The sequence below is a fragment of the Orbicella franksi genome, chromosome 1, assembly GCF_964199315.1.
Source record: "Orbicella franksi chromosome 1, jaOrbFran1.1, whole genome shotgun sequence".
NCBI lineage: Eukaryota > Metazoa > Cnidaria > Anthozoa > Scleractinia > Merulinidae > Orbicella > Orbicella franksi.
In genome coordinates, this window is record NC_138145.1 from 24,402,440 (window position 1) to 24,424,757 (window position 22,318).

At 37.4% G+C, this 22,318-nt stretch overlaps 2 protein-coding genes across 2 annotated transcripts in view; both read left to right on the forward strand.

Annotated features, from left to right (window-relative positions):
- Positions 1 to 22,318, forward strand: part of LOC145497798 (small ribosomal subunit protein mS29-like) — a 109,460-nt gene that overhangs the window by 73,975 nt on the left and 13,167 nt on the right. The gene's annotated exons all lie outside the window — the stretch shown is intronic.
- On the forward strand, positions 6,999 to 19,435 carry LOC145484818 (uncharacterized). The gene is made up of 6 exons (XM_081463462.1): positions 6,999 to 7,758; positions 11,403 to 11,639; positions 12,582 to 13,889; positions 17,932 to 18,078; positions 18,930 to 19,023; positions 19,309 to 19,435. The coding sequence occupies exons 1-6, from the start codon at positions 6,999 to 7,001 to the stop codon at positions 19,433 to 19,435; spliced, it is 2,673 nt and encodes an 890-aa protein (XP_081319588.1).

Consider the following 22,318-nt stretch of genomic DNA (forward strand, 5'->3'; position numbering starts at 1 on the left):
TTTTTATTTATTTACATTACAATTAATGAAACTAAAAACGTTAAACTTGCATTTATTTTTGAGTTATTTTTTTGTAAAAAAAATACCTCTTAGTCAGCGTGTCGGGTATGTTATGGACGGGTCAATGGATGAGTGAGTGAGTGAGAGATGTATGAATGTCACACCAATCAGATTGGATCTACTATAAACAGCCAATCAAATTTCTTGTTGTAAAGGTAAATGGTATGTGAGAAGATTTGATCCCGACGCAGTTTAGAATGGCCATATTTATTCTTCTATAAAAGAGGAGGAAGTATTCATATATTGGGCTTCCTTTGACATTTTCTGTGGGTTAGGCTGAGGATTTTAGTTACGAACGAGATGAGCCTTGAGGTTTGAAACAGTTCGTGAGTTCGTAGTATGCAAATGCAACAAGATATTTCTATTTTTAGTTACAAAGGTAACTTGATACTTTTGTTTTTCACAAGGAGTAAATTCAATGAGAGGTCACGAATCGTGCCTCTAGTTCTTAGGACATGTTTTAGAGGAGACGAGACTATTTACATTTGAAACAGTTTGAACGTTTACAATAATAAGTGCAGGTAACGATTGTTTTGTTCTTGTTGCATGCAAATATAATGAGATATTTTTATTTTTTTAGTTACAAAGGGTAATTTGACACTCTTGTTTTTCACAAGGGAGTAAATTCAATTAGAGCTGACAAATCAAAATCAAAATGTCAAAATCAAAATCAAAATGTCAAAATCAAATCGTCACCACTCTTTCCCACGAAATGTTTGCTATCTTTAGTTACAAATGGTTACTTAACACTGTTGTTTTTTATATGGGAGTAAATTCAATTAGAGCTGACAAGTTATCGGCTATTGTTCTCAGGATATTAAACAAAAAAAGCTTTCATTTCTGGACGGTTTTTATGTCTCTGCAGTAGCAGTTTATTTTTATTTGATGGGCATTTTATGACATTCTGTTCAGTCCAGTATTTTTAAAGGTAAAAAGTATCAAAACTGCTAAAATGTTCTTTGAAGACTGCGTGGCACCAAGTTAAAGTGCAATTTAATTAAATCAGACTTTCAACGTGTCAGAGAGGTTTTTTTTCTCTTTCTTTCTATTTTCGGTGAAGTAGTGTTGTTGTGTTGTGTAGTGTAAAAACGGTAAACTCACGACTTGTATAAAATGCGGAAAGGTCTCTTAACTTGAGTATTTTTGAGCAAAAATTCCTCTTGGGGGTTGGAAGGGCTATGTGATCAGTGAGTGAGGGAGTTATGCGTGTGTACATGTCACACCAATCACAGTGTGGGTTTTATCAAAGAACAAATCTAAGAAAAAAATAAGATGGTATCTACATTAATCTGGAGATGTGTCAGATTACTGTAGTTTGTTCAGTCAAACATTTTATGGCTTCCTATTTAGCTATCTTACCATTACCGATGTAGCATCGTATGTACATTATAAATTCCCAGTTTCTTTCTTGGTGTACATCGCAACCAAAAAGACTTGTCAAATTAACCAAATCAATACTGTAAACAGCTCCATGAATGCTCCTATCTCCGAGACTTCACAAAACAATAGCTTTTGCATGCCTTGCGTGCCTATGTTTAAATTGTGATACTAATTAGGGCGATCGCTTAACTTTAAATATCCCAAAAGAAGCGCTATCTAACTACGTAGGTTACTATTAATAGTGTTTCATGCACATGTAGATGTAGATAGATTCTTAAATTCATAGCCTGACTTTTTAACTCTATACACACGTTTCAACTTTGCTGTTCTTTCCGTGAGGATCAGGCCAACGATAGTTTAAGAATTTATAGATGTTTAAAAATATACAAATGTTTAGGATGAACAAAACGAAATAAATTGTTCGCCCCAGTTGATTCGTTGACCCTTAAATGGATATAAAAATTTAAACGAAAAAAATATTGAAAACTGCAATGTGCTAGCATTGCAAAAAACGTAATAATGCTACATCAACAGATCTTACCAGAAAACAGGAAAAATTATAAACACCAAGGCTAACACTATTAAAAGACAGATAGCACAGTAATACCTTGATATAGCCAGCATAATCGCAGGTCCTTCACTTATCACATGTTCAAAGAACCCTTAATTCCAGCTACCAACATGTCATAGAATAACACGTGAGTAAAGCGACTGCTGAATAAATCCTCTTCTGTAGCAAGCATAGCATCTGCTTCATAAAGAGCCAGCCAACATACAGGCTGTAGTAAACCAAGAACACGAAGTGTAATGTGTTACCTTTTTACTCCTAAAACTACGCAGGAACTGCGTCTGATGACACGCAGCTGCTGCTGCATGACCCCTACCAACATCCATTTCATGTCAGCATGCAAGATCCCCCTGATATTCAAGTTGAGATAACAGACTTGAAAGAAGTCTATGACAAGTTTCAAATCAAGAAAGTGCTTACATCTGAAGAAGCCAAGAAATCTTCTACATCTGAACAACGTATTGCTCAAGGCAAGGTCAATGGAGTAGTTTGGACATCTAGCCAAATTGAGACAATCACAGCATTTGTTCAGCGCACTCCTGAGGCAGCAGAGAAGGTCCATGACACTATAGGTTTGTACACGTGTCTTAAGTGAGGTACCTAAACCCGGCATAATAAAATTTAGGATTGCATTTCGAGAAAGAGATAACAAGAATTAGATGCAGAAATATTGTGGTGACTGGAAGGGGACCAGTACATTTCAGCTACAGATGCAGTGTATAGTTAAAATTTGATTGCATTCTCTTTTGAATTTGCTTTCTTTGATCACATAATTCAGTATTACTGTAGGTGGTAACTTCTTCAATGTATCATTAACTTCAAGAATCACCTTTAATTTTGAAATTTTGTCTTCCAGTTGTGTTTGTCACACATCCAATAGAGGAATAAATAAGACAGATTTTTGTAGTTGTAAAAACTGTATTGTGGTGCTTTTCTTTCCTTTTAACTTTAGACTGGCTGGGTTGTTTTTTAGCAGGAATTTCAGCCATAGCATGGCCAAGTAACATTTCAAATTTTTAGTTGGTCAAATTTCTACTATTTGAACCTAAAATGTTGTTCAAACGCCCCACTAACGGGTTAAACTGCATTGCATGCAATCAAATGCCCCCAAACCCAGAACATACATGGCAGGAGTTTCATTAACGTTTTCAGCAGGAGGGCAACTTGTTTTTACAGGTGCGCAAAACTATTTGAACTGAAATTCTAAAATAGAATAACTTTCCTCCAGATGGTCAAACCAGGTGGGAAAAATCGTCCTCACAACTGGTCAATTTGCCCAGTGCCTGGCCCTTAATATAAACCCCTGACATGGTATAAAAGATTAATGGAAAAGAAAAACATTCTTTCTCCAACACACACTTTTAACTTTCACTATGTCCCAGGTATTGTTTTTATATACCATTAGAATACAAGTGGTTAAATTTTGACAAGTGAAATTATTTATCTAATTTCAAACACAGCAAAAAGCTTTTGAGGGCCTTTCTTTTCCAGACAAAATGTTGCAAAGAACAGTGCTGTCTGCTGATGACTTCTACCTTGACCTTGACTTCAAAACAAGTTCCCCCTTAACCCTCCCATATGAGCTCATCTGGTGTCAAATGCCCCAACGTAATGACAACCACTGATGTCAAATTCATACTTCCCTTGGTACAACAAATTTTCAAATGCCCAGGGTACATGTATACCCAGGGCGTGGATGTTTATGTCCAGTTTTGATCAACACAAATTAGAAACTTAAAATAATTTGATCATAGATTTCTTACATTTTTACAGGACCTGTGGAGCTAAAAGTTAGTTATGAAAAACATGGAGTGCAATCAATTCATTTTTCGATTGATCTGGATTCGGTATACAAGACTCCAAAAGGAGAATTGGTTTATTCACTTGACAGAGTAGAAATGGAGATGCGGAATATGTGGCAACTTGTTATCATTGTAGAACTCATTGATGGTTTAAAACAACAGTTTACATCAAAAGAGTTCCACATCAGAGCAAGACCAAGGCCACAACCCAAGCAGCTTCCAGGTACATGTACAATGTACACACACAGACCTACATTGTATATAGCAGTAGTATTTGTGAAGAATTTGTTTCAAGTTTGAATATGACATTCCCTATTTTGTTTATTTAACTGCTCAGCATAAACACAAGAACTTGTAGTAACCCAAAAGTAGGGCAAAAATGTATGGTTGATCTACACGTGTGCTCCACTAGGATTGAATGGAATTTGACCAATATTTCAAGTGCACACACACAATTTTAAAGCATCATTGGATGGAAAAGTTTATTTTTAACATAGTATAAATTATAGAAACCTTGATCAAATAAGGTTACCGGTATATCATACTATTTATCTTAGTTTAAAAGTTCTGTAGTGGGTGTAATCGAAAGTGAATGACTACATGGAAGGCCATACACATATTTGAAACTATAAAATAATATAGTAGGATTTTGTGTTCAAATAAAGATTGACTTTACTTAACTTGACCACAAGAGATAGTCACCTCCCACTCACCAATTTAACCATTGTAATTAATAATTGTTTACTTTTCTTATTACAACTATTAATATTAATATTAATATTAATATTAATATACAAATGCTTGTCCTTCAGGATGTAGTGATCCAGTGACTGGTAATACAGCTAAAAGAAAACGGCCAGAGTCGGGTAAGTAAGTGAGTGGAATCTATATTCTGTTTTCACTGTTTCAAAATAATGTTAACCAAAGCAAAACACTTGAATGATGTAATAAATAATTTATAATAGCTGCTGCTTTTTGCAAATTGTCATAATTTAATATTCACTTACAATACAGGTAACTTCTGATTGTGGTACCTCTGTTATGTTCAGTGATGCATAACTTTCCACTGTTTGTTGGAGGCAGCCTTTTAGAAAAAGTACAGGCAATGTTAAATTCTAACAGCATGATTTAAAGTTTAAATACATTAGATATTATATATACAGGTGTACATACTTTATTGAAGCTCCCTAAAAGGATTTTTCAGTATCAAAACTGTAGTTGATTGAAATTAAACCTCGATTTAGATAATCTGGTCACTTTCCCATAAACTTGCCCGCATTAACAAATATACAGGATATTACCTAGCCAGGAGGAGACATAACTTTCTCTTCTGGCAGTTGAGTTGAACTTTTAACAGATTTGATTTTTAACTTGACCAGTGTTGTGTTGCTCATGCATGGGTCCAGAGGAATGTTTGTTTGAATCCCAGGAAGGGTACTCCCAGAAAATTGGGTGGGGGTGTGTGGCCCACTTCCCAAAACCCTTACCCTATTTATGACCAAAATCTGTGATTTTGCCTCCACTTTTTATGACCTGACCAAGTATTTGATACCCTATTTCTGACCTGACCCTTAAATCAATACCCTGTTTCAGACCTGCCTTATTTTTTTTGTATTTTATTTATTTATTTTCTTTTACAGGTATAGTACAAGAACGTACAGATCGATACATATAAACACTACAAAATTTACAATTACAAAATTAAACTTAAAGAGTAATTAAGGGAATCTTAGAAAGACCTGCCTTATGATTAGTTCCCTGTAAACATAATTTGAGAAGGACTTTATCGATAATGATGGAAAAGTAGCTTCTTCTTAAAAACATGCCCATTTGAAGACTAGAGTGTAAAAACCATACTGTATTATTTTGTGGCCAAAATGGTCAAAATCGATGCCATATTTATGACCAAAATGGCTGAAAACCCATACCCTTTGAGGCCGCACATACCAAAATAACTCATATAAGGGAGTACCCCCTTGTTTCGATGCCTTTCCTTTCATATGGTGGCCCTGGTTTATTTTTATGAATTTCCCTACTGTACATGTTATCACTTTTCTGTGATGTACATTCTGGTGAAGGAGATATTTTTCATGTGATCTATAGATTTGCCGCTGAGCCAGCTGAACCTATTTGCTTGGAGTGGTACTATGATCAAATTTTTCCCCCTTGATTTTTTAGGTGTATCACATAGAATTCCGTGAAAGAATAAAAACGCCGTTTACTGTTTGCAAATATTTGCAATAGTTCCGGAGATATTTAAGTTTGAAATATGTGTAAAATATGCAAATAAGATGATTGATGATGTCATACACTCAACCTAATTTTATATCAAGTATATAAATAGAGCTATCTTAGTCAATTTGCAGCACAGACCATTGAAACTTGGTAGGCTAATAGTTCAACAGGAAACACATCTATGGCTAAAAAGAAGTCTGTTCCCATGGCAACTCACTCTTTTCCAGTTACCACCCACTTGATTTCAATATGTTAGTGACTTTCAGCTCCCAAAACATTAAATGAGGCCATAAACTTGAGCTAACATATTTATATGCTTGCTGGATCAAGCATATGAGAAACCATTTGCAAATATCAAAATGGAATGCCAAAGGTGGCCAGAAATGCCTTTAATATTGGGGAGGTCTGGCACCCAGTATGTTGCCATGGTAACCAAACTGTTAAGCTCATATTGTGGAGCACATTTAGTAGAATCTTACTGCAAAGAATCAAACATTTCTAATACAAATTGGTTGAGATGTCTTTTTTCATCATAGTTGATCAAAATTTGGTTGAGTGTATGATGTCATCACTGGGCTAATTTGCATCTTTTAAAAACTTGAATATCTCTGGAATGAAAAGAGATATTTGAATATAGGAAGCAGTATTTTTCTTCTCACACAGGCTACTTGTTTATGTTTTAAAATGGCTGCGATAGGAAGGATGCGATTTTCGTCATAGTACCACTTTAATAGCTGTTACATGTACATTTTCTCCTAGAAAATGAACCTAGAAAGGACTACATGATGACAATGCCAAAAGAAAATGAAGGCAACGTGGAAAGAATTGTGAATAAGGAGGAAGTATTTTTTGCAGAGGATACTCAAGTTATTTGCCCGAATGGTGCCATAAGCCAATTGGGCGATCAGGTGCCCATCAAAATAATTCTGGAGAAACCTTCTACGCATTGCGATATGATAGTCAAAAATGGACTTGAAAATGAAGTCATGTTCATTGCACCCATCATCAATTTGCAACCAAATGGTCAAGTGTTTAAGACACCAATAAGGTTGCGAACCAAGTTAACAATTGAAAAAGATGTCCGTGTTAGTAACATTCTTATTTTGCATGGCACTGAAGCTAGAGACGGAAATATCGTTTGGGAAGATATCACTCATCAGTCAAAAATTGACTTAAAAAAGAAAGAACTGAAAGTTAAAATCAACCGATTCTCTCGAATAGCGGCTCTGTTGAGATTAACTTCAATATTAGCCAAAGATGTAGTCACCAGGCTGAACCTTTTTGGATTCAACTACACATTGTCAGTGCTTTTTAAAGACAACCATCCACATTCACGCTTTGATGAACTTGCCCTTGTATTCATGAGCCACGACGTCTACCATGAGACGTGTTACAGAGAACACCCTTCTTCTGTTTTGATGGAGCTCAAGGGCAACCTATATGAAGAGCTGTGCTTGATAGACAAACCCAAGAGCAATCACATCTACAACAATGAAAATCTCAAGGTATCTGTTCTCCTTGGGCAGGACTATAAGCTAACTGATGGACAGCTTGAAACTGCTGACTTCATTGTAGATTCTTCAACTTTGTGGAGTACCGGGTATGTCATAAAGCGATTCCTTAAAGGTACTGCTGATGACAGGGTCCTGACAGGAAAGATAAGAATTGAAGGGCAATATGGACATCTCCTGGAGGAAACCTTCCGTGAACTGGGTGAGCAAAATATCTATTTCTTGAGTGTCTGGCCTTATGTGCTACCTAAGCACGAACAGGATTATGTACGTATGTTTGTATTAAGTTTAAACTAGGGATTCTTAGGGATAAACAGGGGTGGGGGCCGCTGCCGCCCTTTAAAGGGGCTCAGTCACAGTATTTTGAGTTATTTTGACCGCATACAAAATTACCTCTAAATGGTAGGAAACCTGAAAATAACAGTTTGATAAGATAGAAAAACACCAAAGAGATAATGATAAACCATAAAGGAACAAGGATGGCTAAGGATGGAGAAGATTAACTCAGATTACAAACGACAAATTTGAAACATAGGCACGCAAGGCATGCAAGAGTTATTTTTTTGTGAACTATAAGTCTCGGAGATAGGAGCATTCATGGAACTGTTTACAGTACTGATTTGGTTGATTTGACAAGTTTTTTTGGTTGCGATGTACAGCAAGAAAGAAACTGGGAGTTTATGATGTACATACGATGTTACATCGGTAATGGTAAGATAATTAAATAGTAAGCCATAAAATGTTTGACTGAACAAACTATAGTAATCTGACACGTCTCCAGATTAATGTAGATACCATCTTATTTTCTAACAGGCAATTTTATTCTTTCTTTGATACAACCCACACTGTGATTGGTCTGACATGCGCATATGTATAACTCCCTCACTCACCGATCACGTAGCCCTTCCCCCGGGGGGGGGGGGGACTCCCTTGTATGGGCTATATAGGTCTGTGCGGCCCCGAAGGGCATGGTTTTCCAGCCGTTTTGGTCATAAATAGGGTATCGATTTTAGCTAATTTTGGTCATTTTGGTCATAAATAGGGTACGGTTTTTGCACTCTAGCCTTGATATGGGTATGCTTTAAGGTGGTATGGTACCCCAAAATATGGCGATGTTCATGAAAAATTCAATTTCTTGGAAATACAAGACTTAAGACCCTTGAGGACTTGTGAAAAACATTTTGACACGATCTTGCCGAATTTCCTTCCAGATGAGTGTGAAATTTAAGGAAAGTACACAGTGGTATAAGTTTTTTCACGTGGCAACGGCCATAGCAACGACTGTTTACCATAAGAACGTGACCAAAAATATAGATTATTTTTAACTTATATGAACGAAACTATTTAGAAAAAACTTTTAAGACATGCACAACTCGATTGGTATAATTATTTGGGAAAAGCTTTGCCTCAAATTGCCATCACAGGCTCATTCATTTCCCTTATGACAAGGAATATTTCCCACAACTGCGGTAACTTTTTACAAAATAGAACAACCATTGCACCCCCTCCCCCGAGATCCAATCTGCACCCCCCCCCCCCACTATTTGTGGTTCGTTAAATGCTTAATACTTCGTGTAAGAAACTTAAAGTGCATTTTTCTCAAAAGTTTACCTTTGTACCGACTGACTTCGCGCCAACAATTCTACTTTGCAAGGTTTTAAAGTAGAATTTCTGAAACTTGGGCTCATCAAAGAGCAATAGTGTTGTGATGATGTAAACCAAAAAAATCGTAACATTTTAAGGTCTGTCACATGACATGAGATGATTTGTCCACTGGTAAAAAATAAGGTTATTTCCAAATAAAGCTGTAAAAAGCACTGAAAATAAGAGTTAACTGTCAAAACTTAGGTTCATATCACAGAACAAAACAGAAACTTACATGATATGCTTATTTGACAGTCAATTCTTGTTTTGTAAAAGAGCAGGAAGTGTTGGCGTCAATACTATAAAACACTACTTCAAAAGGCTGTGGCTGGTTTCCATAGCAGTCATTTTGAGTAAAACTCTAGAAATTTAATTTCTCTTCTTGAGTGCAATAGCACACAATTGATCTTTCTTTACCATATTTAAACAAACTTTTTGGTCCATATTGAGGGTACCATACCACCTTAAGAAGAAGCCACTTTTTCATCATTATCGAAAAGAAAATCAACAAAAGCCCTTCACAAATTTATATGTTTACGGTAATTTAACATTGGTTTGAACTAGGGAGCTAATTATAACGCAGGTCTGAAACAGGGTTTTGATTTGAGGGTCAGGTCGTCAATAGGGTTTCGAATTTTTGGTCAGGTCATAAATAGGGTAAGGAATATCGCAGATTTTGGTCATAAATAGGGTTAAGGGTTTTGGAAAGCGGGCCGCACACCCCCAACCAATTTTTCTGGGAGTACCCCCTCGGGAGCCCTTCCAGCCACCAAGAGGAATTTTTGCTCAAAAATACTCAAGTTAAGAGAACTTTTCGCATTTTATACGAGTAGTAAGTTTACCCTTTTTACACGACACAACGCAACAACACTACTTCACCGAAAATTTAAAGAAAGAGAAAAAAACCTCTCTGATACGTTGAAAGTCTGATTTAATTAAATTGCACTTTAACTTGGTGCCACACAGTCTTCAAAGAACTTTTGAACAGTTTTTATACTTTTTACCTTTAAAAATATCGGACTGAAAAGAATGTCATAAAATGCCCATCAAATAAAAATATTAAACTGCTACTGCAGAGACGTAAAAAACTCTAGAAAGGAAAGCTTCTTTTTTGTCTAATATCCTGGGAACAATAGCCGATAACTTGTAAGCTCCAATTGAATTTACTCCCATATGAAAAACAAAAGTGTCGAGTTACCATTTGTAACTAAAAATAGCAAACATCTCGTGGGAACAAGTCGCGACGATTCGTCAGCTCTAATTGAATTTACTACCTTGTGAAAAACAAGAGTGTCAAATTACCCATTGTAACTAAAAAATAAAAATATCTCGTTATATTTGCATGCAATAAGAACAAAACAATCGTTACCTGCACTTACTATTGTAAACGTTAGAACTGCTTCAAATCTAAATAGTCTCGTCTCCTCTAAAACATGTCCTAAGAACTAGAACCAACGATTCGTGACCTCTAATTGAATTAACTCCTTGTGAAAAACAAAAGTATCAAGTTACCCTTTGTAATTAAAAATAAAAATATCTCGTGCCATTTGCCTACTACTCACGAACTGCTTCAAAGCTCAAGACTCATCTCGTTCATAACTAGCCACCAGTACACTGAAAATTATACACTCTCAAACAACCCAATGTACGTATGTAACTGTCACACTCCCCTCCAAACCGGACTAAAAATCACAAACCAGCAACATACACGTCACTGTTTATTTTTCAATTACCAAAGTCCTTGTGTTTATACATACCTTGTGTTTCTCACGTACCATTTACCTTTACAACAAGAAATTTGATTGGCTGTTCATAGTAGATCCAATCTGATTGGTGTGACATACATACATCTCTCACTCACTCACTCACTCACTCACTCACTCACTCACCCATTGACCCGTCCATAACATACCCGACGCGCCGACTAAGAGGTATTTTTTTTACAAAAAAATAACTCAAAAATTGAGGTTAAACTTTTCAATATGCACAAACCATGACCGAGCTCCTTTAACTATTTTACTAAAGTAACTACTATTACCATCTTTTGAAATGTTCTTTAACAAAGTGGTAAAAATGTGTTTCTTAAATTTTCTTTAAAACAGATGTAACGAAAATAAACTAATGTGAGGTGGTTACTGAGGTGGTAAAATCAAGTATAAGGAATAAAATTACCAGCTGATGATATGGAGGTTTCTATTACAGATACTTGCGAACACGTAAGGCGACTGTTAAGAGTTGAGGAGTCCATTTTAAACCTTGTACCAGTTGCCCGAAAGCTTGAGGTCCCAGAAGAAGTAATGAATGAAGTCATGAAGTCGTGGCAGAATGATGAAGAACAACTGAAAGTAATTCTCCTACACTGGTCGAAAGGACAAGAAGAGGATGATAAAGATAATCCTGCAGTGTTAAGAAACACTCTTCAAGGACTTAACCCAAAAGGTTAGTTCAGCAGCAATCTCGGTTACCGAATTTGGTCAGAAAATTGTTTCCACCCAGAATTCTCCCCTCTTAAGTTTTTTCTCTCTTGAACTTGAATATATGATGCTTTGAGAAATCCACTCACCACACATTGCTGGATTAAACTTTTCATAAGTTTTGAAAGTAAAGATATAAGACAAAATAAGAAGGGATTTTAACATTAGTAGTCCTATTAATTATTATAGTAAAAAATGTTTGTTCTTCTGTTACGTTCGTTAAAGTTTATTTTCAATCTTTCAAACGTTTTAGCCTTCACTTTTTATTATGTTTTGAAAAAAGAGAAGCATTCGTAAAGGACGTTTGTGCCTTGCAAGGTTCTGTTGTTTGCATTACTTGGCCCATAATAACACAGACGAAAGCAAATGGCGTTTTAAACCTAGTAGTTTTTTAAAAGCAATGGCAGATTTCTCAAAATATTTCCTAGTTTGAAAAGAAAAAATCTAAGCGTGTGACCACATACCAAGTTTTAGCAATCGTTAATGTATATTAAAAAAAAATTGGACAACGCTTTTTAGGTTCAGAAGAAACGCCACAAAGTACATGTACATCAATTGGGAGAAACCTGCTTTAAATCAGTAAATTCATCGACATGTTAATTTGTCTCTTTCATTCTAATTTTTCTGCACATTTTTTCTGAATTTCCCTTTTGTTCTTTGTTTTCGCACGTTTTTCTTTCGTGTTATGTAAGTTATTCTAGATAACACCTATTGTACAAAACTTGTATATTAATTTGTATATGAAAATTCACGCTAGTTTTTTTTTGATGGAAAAATTCGCTCTAGTTGTAACTGACGATGACAGACGTTACTATCGAAACATGTATTTAAAACTGAAAAGCGTCGTCGTCTGTTTTTTTCATTCTATGATGCTGCTAACAAAATCGTAAATGTCTTGTCATTTAAGACTGTGAAGTGGATAAAAGAGGGAAGATGCACATCAACCATTTGAGAGAACTTGCCTTTGAAATCCAAAGCTTGAAACGCGAGGATCCCCACTTGATGGAATACTTCACGAATCAAATTAGAATTCTTTGCGATTCCATTTTAAAAGATTGCTGTATTGAACTGGACGCAGAGGTCTCTGTACAAGACTACCCACGTTTTCTTTCCTTCCACCAACAAGTCACCGAAGATGTTGCCTTAAAGCTGGAGAAGATTTGCTCATCTTCAACTAGATCCACCCATCAAGATTTCTTCTCCATTGTCCCCTTTCTCATTCAAGTCATCAAAGACATTTTCCATGAAGAGAATAGCGTAATTGTGCAGAATGGATTAAAAGGACTGCCTAAAGAAATCGTTGGCCAATATGAGTCTAAAGTTCGAGACTCTTTTCTAAATAAAGACATTTTAAGGCTCGTGTACGAAGTGTGTGGAGTTCTTGAGAGTTTGTGTCTCAACAATTGCGGGAAGCATTCAACCGAGGTGATTGAAAATTGGAGTAAAAGCCTGGGGATTTGGAATATGTCTGAATTCTTAAGAGAATTTTTCCAGAGCCGCCAGGATATTAAATTGCACAAGAGATTACAGTTTTTTTCATGCTCCCTGAGAAGAATCTTGGCAGATATTCGTGATATAAAGGAAGTTGAAATGCGTTACTTCTACGGTGTTTCGCTTGATCTGATCACGTTTGCAGCCTTTGATTCATCCAAACTGGTGAGATTTGAGTTGACTGACTGTACTAATTCCCCAGTGAACTGCTATAGCGAGGGTATCCAGTACGACAGGCCACATGATACCTTTTTTCAGCAGTTCGAGATCAAAAAAGAGTCTGAAGATGAGCTACAGATTGAAGCAATTGCGTTCGTCCACCTGGATGGGCAAATTCGCAGAGTTGGAGCATTTGAATCGGTGATCGAAGTGCCTTCATCAAACTATGAGGTACTCGCCAAGTGTCCACTTCCTGTAGCTGTCAAAACAGAGCTTACAGGCTCGGGAAATCACCGTGTGGTGCTGTCTTCTACACGCAGGAAGACCATGTCGGAGGCATTGTGTGTACTCCAAAACGAATTGGGCGATGATGTTGTGGACGGGGCACAGGTTAAGATCACAGAATCTCACTTGATGATGTGTTGCTTTCCGGCGACAGTGGGAGTGGTTAGGCTGCGACTGCTGTACAAGTGGCGGTCAGAAGCAATTTCTGTCGACAGCAAAGATTTCGTGCCTATTGGCGAACCATCTGCTACAAATGCTTCTACGTCAGCCTCAGATTCAGGTGAGTAGAATATAAAGTATACATTTACCATAGTTATTAACTGTGCATGTACATGGTATTCCACTGAGAGACGGAGCACTGAGAGAAATTGAATTGAAAGGATCACTTTGACATCCTTAACAATTCAGGAATGGCTAAATGTGCAGCCAAGTCCGCGATGCAGTTATGAATCTGCTAGCAATTTAGCAAGACTGATGTCCTCTTATTGGCTACGCTACTCACCATTTTTAAGAAATGGGTGATAGTTGACTCGTGTGGTACCTTGTCAACTATCACGCGATAAAAATCTCGAGTTCATAATCTAATTGTGAAGTAGAGCATAGCAAACCAGTGAACAGTGTTTCTCCAACTCATCAATAAATTGTCAAGTTTAAACGAAGGAAATCATGACCGTGACGGTGTTTGGATATCTGATCTTAATTGGCATGGATTTTGCGGTTTTCTTTCTCCGTTTTCTCCTTAGTTTTAGCTTCGATTGAGAAGAGACATCAAACACTCAAGATATCGTTTGACTACATTTCCAAACACCTCGGCGTTCGTCAAAAATACTCCGCTACGCGTCGTATTTTCAACTCTCTTCTCGGTGTTTGGAAATGTGGTCAAAGGTGGTCGTTTGCGTTTGATAGATTACTTCTCACACGGTCTATTAATCTCCAAGAAGTTTTGGCGGGTAGTTAGGAAATTTTCTACTGGGCGGAGTCGTAAAACGGCAAAGCTTTGTATGGAATTTTCTCTTAACACGCAGTGGCGTTCCAAAACTTATTAATAATTCATCAAGTTATTACAAAGAAAATCACAACTGTGAAGAAGCTTGGATAACCGGTCGTAATTAGCATAGAATTGGACGATTTTATTTCTTCGTTTACTTCTTAGTTTTTGTTTCGATTGAGAAAATATATCAAACATTCGAGACAGTATCATAAAGGCTTTTGTTCTTGGGCCATCGTAGTTTAACGAGGAATAAAACACAAATACCGGTGATAAACATATTAAACTTACGCATTTTAATAACTTGACGTTTCGTATGCTACGCAACATACATTTTCAAAAGTGGAATAAAGACCGTTACAATTTTTGAAAACTATATATGAAATGTAAATAAGGGGTCTGGAAACGAGATTAAGAAACATCTGTTTCTTAACAGTAAAACAATAAAAACCTAAGCTTATTAATAAAGTATCAGCTTCTCACTGCTGACGTTTACATTAAGAGCCGGCTTAAGTTCTTGGATGAGCAAAGTTTCTTTAATTTTACAATGATAATCTGTTTTACCAGAAGCTAGAATATCAAAATGATCCCACTTGATGTTGTGACCTGTGGCTTTTATATGGTCGGCAATGGCTGATGTGGGGTCATTCTTAGTGAGAGCCTTGAAATGTTCCGTTTTCCTATCATGAAGCCGTCGTTTTGTTTTGCCTATGTAAAAGTCACTGCAGTCCCAGCAAGCAGCTTTATAAATGACCTTAGATTTCTGTGAACGATTTAGACGGTCCTTGTATTGAAAGAAAGATTTGATTCGGCGAGTGCTTTGAAAAATTATCTTAAGATTGACAAATGAACAGAAATTGTATACACATGATTTCAGACGCTTAGAGACTTGGTCACTTTGTACACCTAAGTAAGGTAATAAGATGATAATATCTTTCTTCGGAACCGTAGGGACGGGGCTGCTTGGCTTGTTTCTGTTTCTGTTAAGGACGTCGTTAATGTTGTGAGTGATAATACCTAGTGGGTAGCCATTTTGAAGCAGGAGTTTGCGAAGGTCATCAAGGGCAGATTTAAGCAGGAAAGCGGAGGAGCAAATTCGGTAACAGCGATAAGTAAGTGTACGAATGAGATTTATTTTGTACTTGCGTGGAGTGAAGGAATCCCATTTAGTATAAAGGCCAGTAAACGTCTTTTTCCAGTAGATGGATGTGGCAAAAGTGTTGTTTGGGCAGCGTTTGATGAGGATGTCTAAAAAAGGAATTTCATTGTCTTGTTCAAAATCAATAGTAAATTTGATACTCTCGTGACGACTGTTTAAATATCGCAGGAACTCATTAGCAGTGTCTTTGCTGTCAAACATGGTGAAAGTGTCATCAACGTACCTATACCAGAGTGACGGACGAATTTGACCTTTCGTGACCCATCTTTCTTCAAAGTGACACATGAAAATGTTCGCCAAAACTGGGCCTAACGGTGAACCCATGGCTACTCCATCTATTTGGTCGTAGTATTGGTCATCGAAGAGAAAATGGCTTTTCTTAGTGGCAAATTCTAATAATTCTAATAATTCTGGTATAGGTACGTTGATGACACTTTCACCATGTTTGACAGCAAAGACACTGCTAATGAGTTCCTGCGATATTTAAACAGTCGTCACGAGAGTATCAAATTTACTATTGATTTTGAACAAGACAATGAAATTCCTTTTTTAGACATCCTCATCAAACGCTGCCCAAACAACACTTTTGCCACATCCATCTACTGGAAAAAGACGTTTACTGGCCTTTATACTAAATGGGATTCCTTCACTCCACGCAAGTACAAAATAAATCTCATTCGTACACTTACTTATCGCTGTTACCGAATTTGCTCCTCCGCTTTCCTGCTTAAATCTGCCCTTGATGACCTTCGCAAACTCCTGCTTCAAAATGGCTACCCACTAGGTATTATCACTCACAACATTAACGACGTCCTTAACAGAAACAGAAACAAGCCAAGCAGCCCCGTCCCTACGGTTCCGAAGAAAGATATTATCATCTTATTACCTTACTTAGGTGTACAAAGTGACCAAGTCTCTAAGCGTCTGAAATCATGTGTATACAATTTCTGTTCATTTGTCAATCTTAAGATAATTTTTCAAAGCACTCGCCGAATCAAATCTTTCTTTCAATACAAGGACCGTCTAAATCGTTCACAGAAATCTAAGGTCATTTATAAAGCTGCTTGCTGGGACTGCAGTGACTTTTACATAGGCAAAACAAAACGACGGCTTCATGATAGGAAAACGGAACATTTCAAGGCTCTCACTAAGAATGACCCCACATCAGCCATTGCCGACCATATAAAAGCCACAGGTCACAACATCAAGTGGGATCATTTTGATATTCTAGCTTCTGGTAAAACAGATTATCATTGTAAAATTAAAGAAACTTTGCTCATCCAAGAACTTAAGCCGGCTCTTAATGTAAACGTCAGCAGTGAGAAGCTGATACTTTATTAATAAGCTTAGGTTTTTATTGTTTTACTGTTAAGAAACAGATGTTTCTTAATCTCGTTTCCAGACCCCTTATTTACATTTCATATATAGTTTTCAAAAATTGTAACGGTCTTTATTCCACTTTTGAAAATGTATGTTGCGTAGCATACGAAACGTCAAGTTATTAAAATGCGTAAGTTTAATATGTTTATCACCGGTATTTGTGTTTTATTCCTCGTTAAATTCGAGACAGTGTTTCATCGGCCATCTAAACACCTAAAATTTCGTCAAAAATACTCCGCTGCGCGTCCTATTTTCAACTCTTTTCTCGGTGTGTGGATGTAATATATCAAACACGAAAGACAGTGTTTGACCACATTTCCAATCACCGAGAAGAGAGTTGAAAACACGACGCGTAGCGGAGTATTTTTGACGAACTTCGAGGTGTTTGGAAATGTGGTCAAACACTGTCTTGCGTGTTTGATAGATCTTCTCAATCGAAACTAAAACAAAGAAGAAAACGGAGAATTAATTCGTATAAATGTGTGCTAATTAAGATCAGATATCCAAACACCGTCACGGTCATGATTTCCTTTGTTTAAACTTGATGAATTATTAATGAGTTTGAGAAATCTCGATGAAACACTGTCTCTCGTGTTTGATATATTACTTCAAAATCGAAATAAGCTTAGAGTTCTTTTGGACAAAAGAATGAAATGATCAGTTCGTGTCCAGTGAGTTAGGCTGCAATTTCTAATAGCGGCACACAAGTCTTAAACATAAACACTGTACATCGGTGTCTAAGTTATTTGGAATGATCTCCTATAAGTTTCTCCTTTATCTAATTACTCCTGTCAGGTACAACTGCAAGTAGTCCATTGGAGGCTGAACTGGCTGCCCTTTCAATTGCAAGCCGTCCAGGTGACAGAAATGGAAACTTTGTGATGGATCCGTCGGCAGTCGAAATGGTACAGAGACATGCGCATCATCAATATGGCCACGTAGGTAAGAAATTTGAATTTCCATTCAAATAGAAAAGTTAATCACCTCGCATGATGATGAAGCCGAGGTGAAACAAATTTTCGTGTCGGTATCCTAAATGACGTTAGTAGCCACTCAGCTGTGTTCTATTGGAAATCTGCGAATCTAATTGGTTCTCTCATCGTTTTCAATTTGACAACGATTACGCGCGCACTGCTCTTGAAACTGAAAATTATTCTTAATTTTTGGCTTCAAAAGACACAAAATTGTAAGTTTTGTGCTGTAATCCTGTAACACTCCAAATTCACTCGAGCTCGATGTGTACACTCTAAAAGCACGTGGTTTAATTCTAACCTCAAATTCATGTAAGTCACACTATATATATTATCTAACAACTACTTCGTGTACGTCGCACAAGATATAACAAATCCTTTAGAGTGTCTACTAAAACAATTAGGCTACTCGCCCTCGTTTTCTATGAGCGATAATCAACTCGGCTAGGCCTCGTGGACTATTCGCTCATAGAAAACTCGAACTCGTAGTCTGATTGTTAAATGGATCAATGGAACGCTCTCTTGACTTGTCGTTACTAAGTCGGTTTCTGTTTGAATTTTTATACACATAGTAACAATCGGAACTGTCCTGGAAGGTCTAGATGTTTCTTACCTTTATCTATCCTTTATCAATCCACACATACTTAGCCTGCAAACGCAGACGTATTTTCGGCTATCGCTTGTCTCCGGAGACAAGCGTCAATCGGAAATACGTCTGCGTTCGCAGGCCAACACCCACTCGGCTTATCTTTGAAAGTCATTAAAAGAACCCGCGTTTAACTTTTTCCTGACTGATTCTCCTTCGCCTTAATCTGTTCACAGAGATTCATTTGCATCAGACTATCCAGAAAGGTCACGTGTGTGTGACTGGAAAGGACACCAGTCTCCACATGGAAATGCCTGAGACTGCTCAACGGTAGGTTGGCATAGTATTGATCTGAGTTCAGAACTTGATGAGTTCACACGTAAACCAAAGGTAGAGTTTCTAATTCGACTAGTTGTTAGTAAGCAAAAACTGAATTAGATTACAGTTCTTGCAATGGTAACCACGGCTTTTTAATTTTTTTCGTACTAGATTTAACCAAAAAAACGTTTGTTTATTCTACTAGTTGTTCTCTATGTGGCAATCAATGTATGATTTTAGACAAAGTCCTTCTTTGGAATTTTAAAAAAATACAATAAAATTTTGATGTTTTTTTAGCTTCCTACAGGAGGGACTCTGCGCTCCTTCTCAAAAGAGTATAACTGCTGGACCAAGTTCAAATGAAGGAGAAGTTTCTGAGCCACAAAAGAACCAGTCAATTGACATGGAAGAAACAGAAGATTAGATAAGATGAACAATCTGCATACATTGAATGAGTCAAAATTTAAAAGATTTCTGCACATCAAAACAACGTGACTGAGTTAAAGTGGGTATTTCGGCGATTTTCTTGTGTAGGTCAGAGAAATGCAGAATAACTCTTACAATGAAAGCACAGAAGTTTAATTTTAATAAAGTAAGATTACATTCAATGTGAAAATGTCCGGGATCTTTATTTCAGACAAATGGTTTTAAATGATATTTTTAAATTTGGTTTTTTTTTTAAGTTGACTAGCCTGAGCACATTTAATGTGCGAAAACATTTATATTTTTATAGTATATTCATTCAATGGTATAATGTGACACAAAAATCGCACATTGATAGGTATGTTTTTTTTTAGTTCAACATATCTTCTGCATAAAAAGTTTTTTAATGTTTTTTATTTAATAGCTTGTCCATAAATATAACATGTTTCAAAATTTTTTTTAGTACGTTCAGTATCACAATTTCCACTACATTGACATGTAGGATGATTTTTATTCGCTCCAATTTACTCCAATCCAAATCGACTTACGTCCGAACGGCGAGCGGCAAACTTCTAATCTCAAACCGCAGTTAGACGTTTGCGGTAAACGTGGATCTAAAGGTCTCTAATGTCTAAGTTTCGTCTAGCCACGAATTTCTTGTGTTGACCCCGTCCTCACTATGCCGAAGAAATTTGAACTCGGTGTTTTCACTCTGAAAACGCATCAAATGATTTCCTTCCACACTATACGCCGCAGAAATTTGAAAATGCAACAATCACCGGCGGCAGAAAAGCTTGCGTGCACCCTTGAGGGGCAGGGTCAATCACATGATTATCGCGACGTCGTTTTCGAAAAGCTCCTTTTTCAATATGCTTTCCGTCCACACGAAAACGAAAACCCGGCGTTTTCAAATTCCTCCAGTTTGAAGAGTGTTTTCGAAAAACTCCGTTTTCGGTGGACAATTTCTTCGGATTAGCTAGTGTGGATGGTAGGCCTAACCGTAGAAATAAAGCTACGTTTTCAAATTTCTCCGTTGTAGTGTGGACGGGGCCCATCGCTGTCTCTTGCTGGGCCTGAATAGAAAATTTAAAATAAAGAACATCAGACACATCTGGCGTTATTTGTCGGTCTTTTATTTTCCCTCTTATATTAAGTGAATTGGCTGTGCTAGACTTTAATCACTACACTGTACTTCTGCCATCCTGATATGGGACAACCAGCTCATCCTGCAGCTGCTGGGCAGGTGAATTTTACATGCCACTGGCCCAGGAACAAGACACAAACAACGACATGACATTTTAATAGCAATGCCTTTCAGCTATAAACTAACATAACTCAACTTGTAGCTACCTTACTTTCTTCTAAGAAGTCTACGAAGAAACTCTTAAAGCCAGCTCGTTTGGAAAACTCTTCGGCGTTTCTTTGTATCATAGTCTTAACGATATCCATCACCTTAGCTTTTGGCTTCCATTTTGAACTTCTTTCGGCACCCGGCATCTACCTTTTATTTGATCCACAAAAGGGCGCAAAAGCCCGGGAGCTAGGGACTCCAACATAAAAAGGACCCGGGTACTCATCGGAAATTTTGAAAAGAACCCCTAAGAAGTACCAAAATCCTGTTTTGTGGGCGTGGCTTGAATTTTTTTACTCCCCTATTAAGAGGTACAAATCATGCATAAAACATTAGATCTCCTGTCATTTTTTTCGGCTCAATACCCGAAAAGGTACCGTAAAAGCTCCTGCTGTGGACCTTTTGAGGCTTAACACCCTAAGAGGTACCAAAACTGCTTTTTAACCCTTAAAAGGTATGACAAGTACCCCCGTCCTTTTTATCTGGGAGTCCCCAAAGGCAAAAGCACGTTTGGCGGCCAGGGGCCCGTTTCTCGAAAGTCTCGGAAACTCTTCGGGCCCGAAAAGCAATATTTAAGGTTACTTCCCACCTTCGCGGGTGCCCTTTGGGAAAAAAATCGTACGCGCGCCAGTTTCAATAAAACCCCAATAAACTATATATCATAAGAAAGCTTAATAACTGTACTTTACGAAAAAAATACAATTTCAGCAATGTTTTCTTTTAGGAAGTGTCAGGAGGCGGTAAGGCGTGAAACGACCGAGGCTTCTTCTATTGAATTTATAGGCTATCGGATTCCGCAGTACGAGCAAAATGGCTGCACAGTCTTATTCACAAGGCATCAATCAACAAAAGTGTGTCGGGCTGTTTCGATATTCTGATTGGTTGTCTAGATATCCACATCTAAAGTTGGAGTAGCTAAAAATATGCGAGACGTGTTGCGTAAATGGACGCCACGGGAAAAATGTGTTAAATATCAAAATTTCCCGACACACTTTGGTTTGTCATTATCTCTGAAATGTTCTGGCGAAATTTCACGAACATCCGTCATATCTGCATACCCTATAAATTCGCTCAAAGTGGATGTATTCCGCCAAAAATCAAATCCGAGATTTTAGCTTGTCAGGGTTCGTAAACAACTCGCGCCACGCCCGGAGATTATCACGCCTAATAAAACCGCAACCAATGCAACAACAGGACCTCCTAGTGTCTCTGACAATAGATCAAGATTTCCCGGGAAAAGCATCGCATTGCAACATGTTTTTTTTATCTCGCTCAGTGGAGTTCAATTTAGGACGGCGACGTAATATAATGGGCAAAGACGCCAAAGGCAAAGGCAAAGGCAAAACCCGCGCCAAAAATGTTTAAGGCGGAAAATGTGCCGCTGAAAAACAAGACGTTAAGAAATCGACGGACAGCTTAAGAAATACCTTTATTGCTGAAATGAGTTCCCTTGGGTAGGTTTCATTTTCTTCATCGCTTCCGCCAGATTCCGACGAAGAATCTTGTTCGCAGCCTGCACTGACGTTGACTTTG

Excerpts from the sequence above, each read along its gene's own strand:
- LOC145484818 (XM_081463462.1), top strand. The coding sequence starts at position 6,999 with ATGATAGTCAAAAATGGACTTGAAAATGAAGTCATGTTCATTGCACCC. Across the intron at positions 11,640-12,581 it reads TCAAGGACTTAACCCAAAAG|ACTGTGAAGTGGATAAAAGA; the intron begins GTTAGTTCAGCA and ends TTGTCATTTAAG. Across the intron at positions 18,079-18,929 it reads TCATCAATATGGCCACGTAG|AGATTCATTTGCATCAGACT; the intron begins GTAAGAAATTTG and ends ATCTGTTCACAG.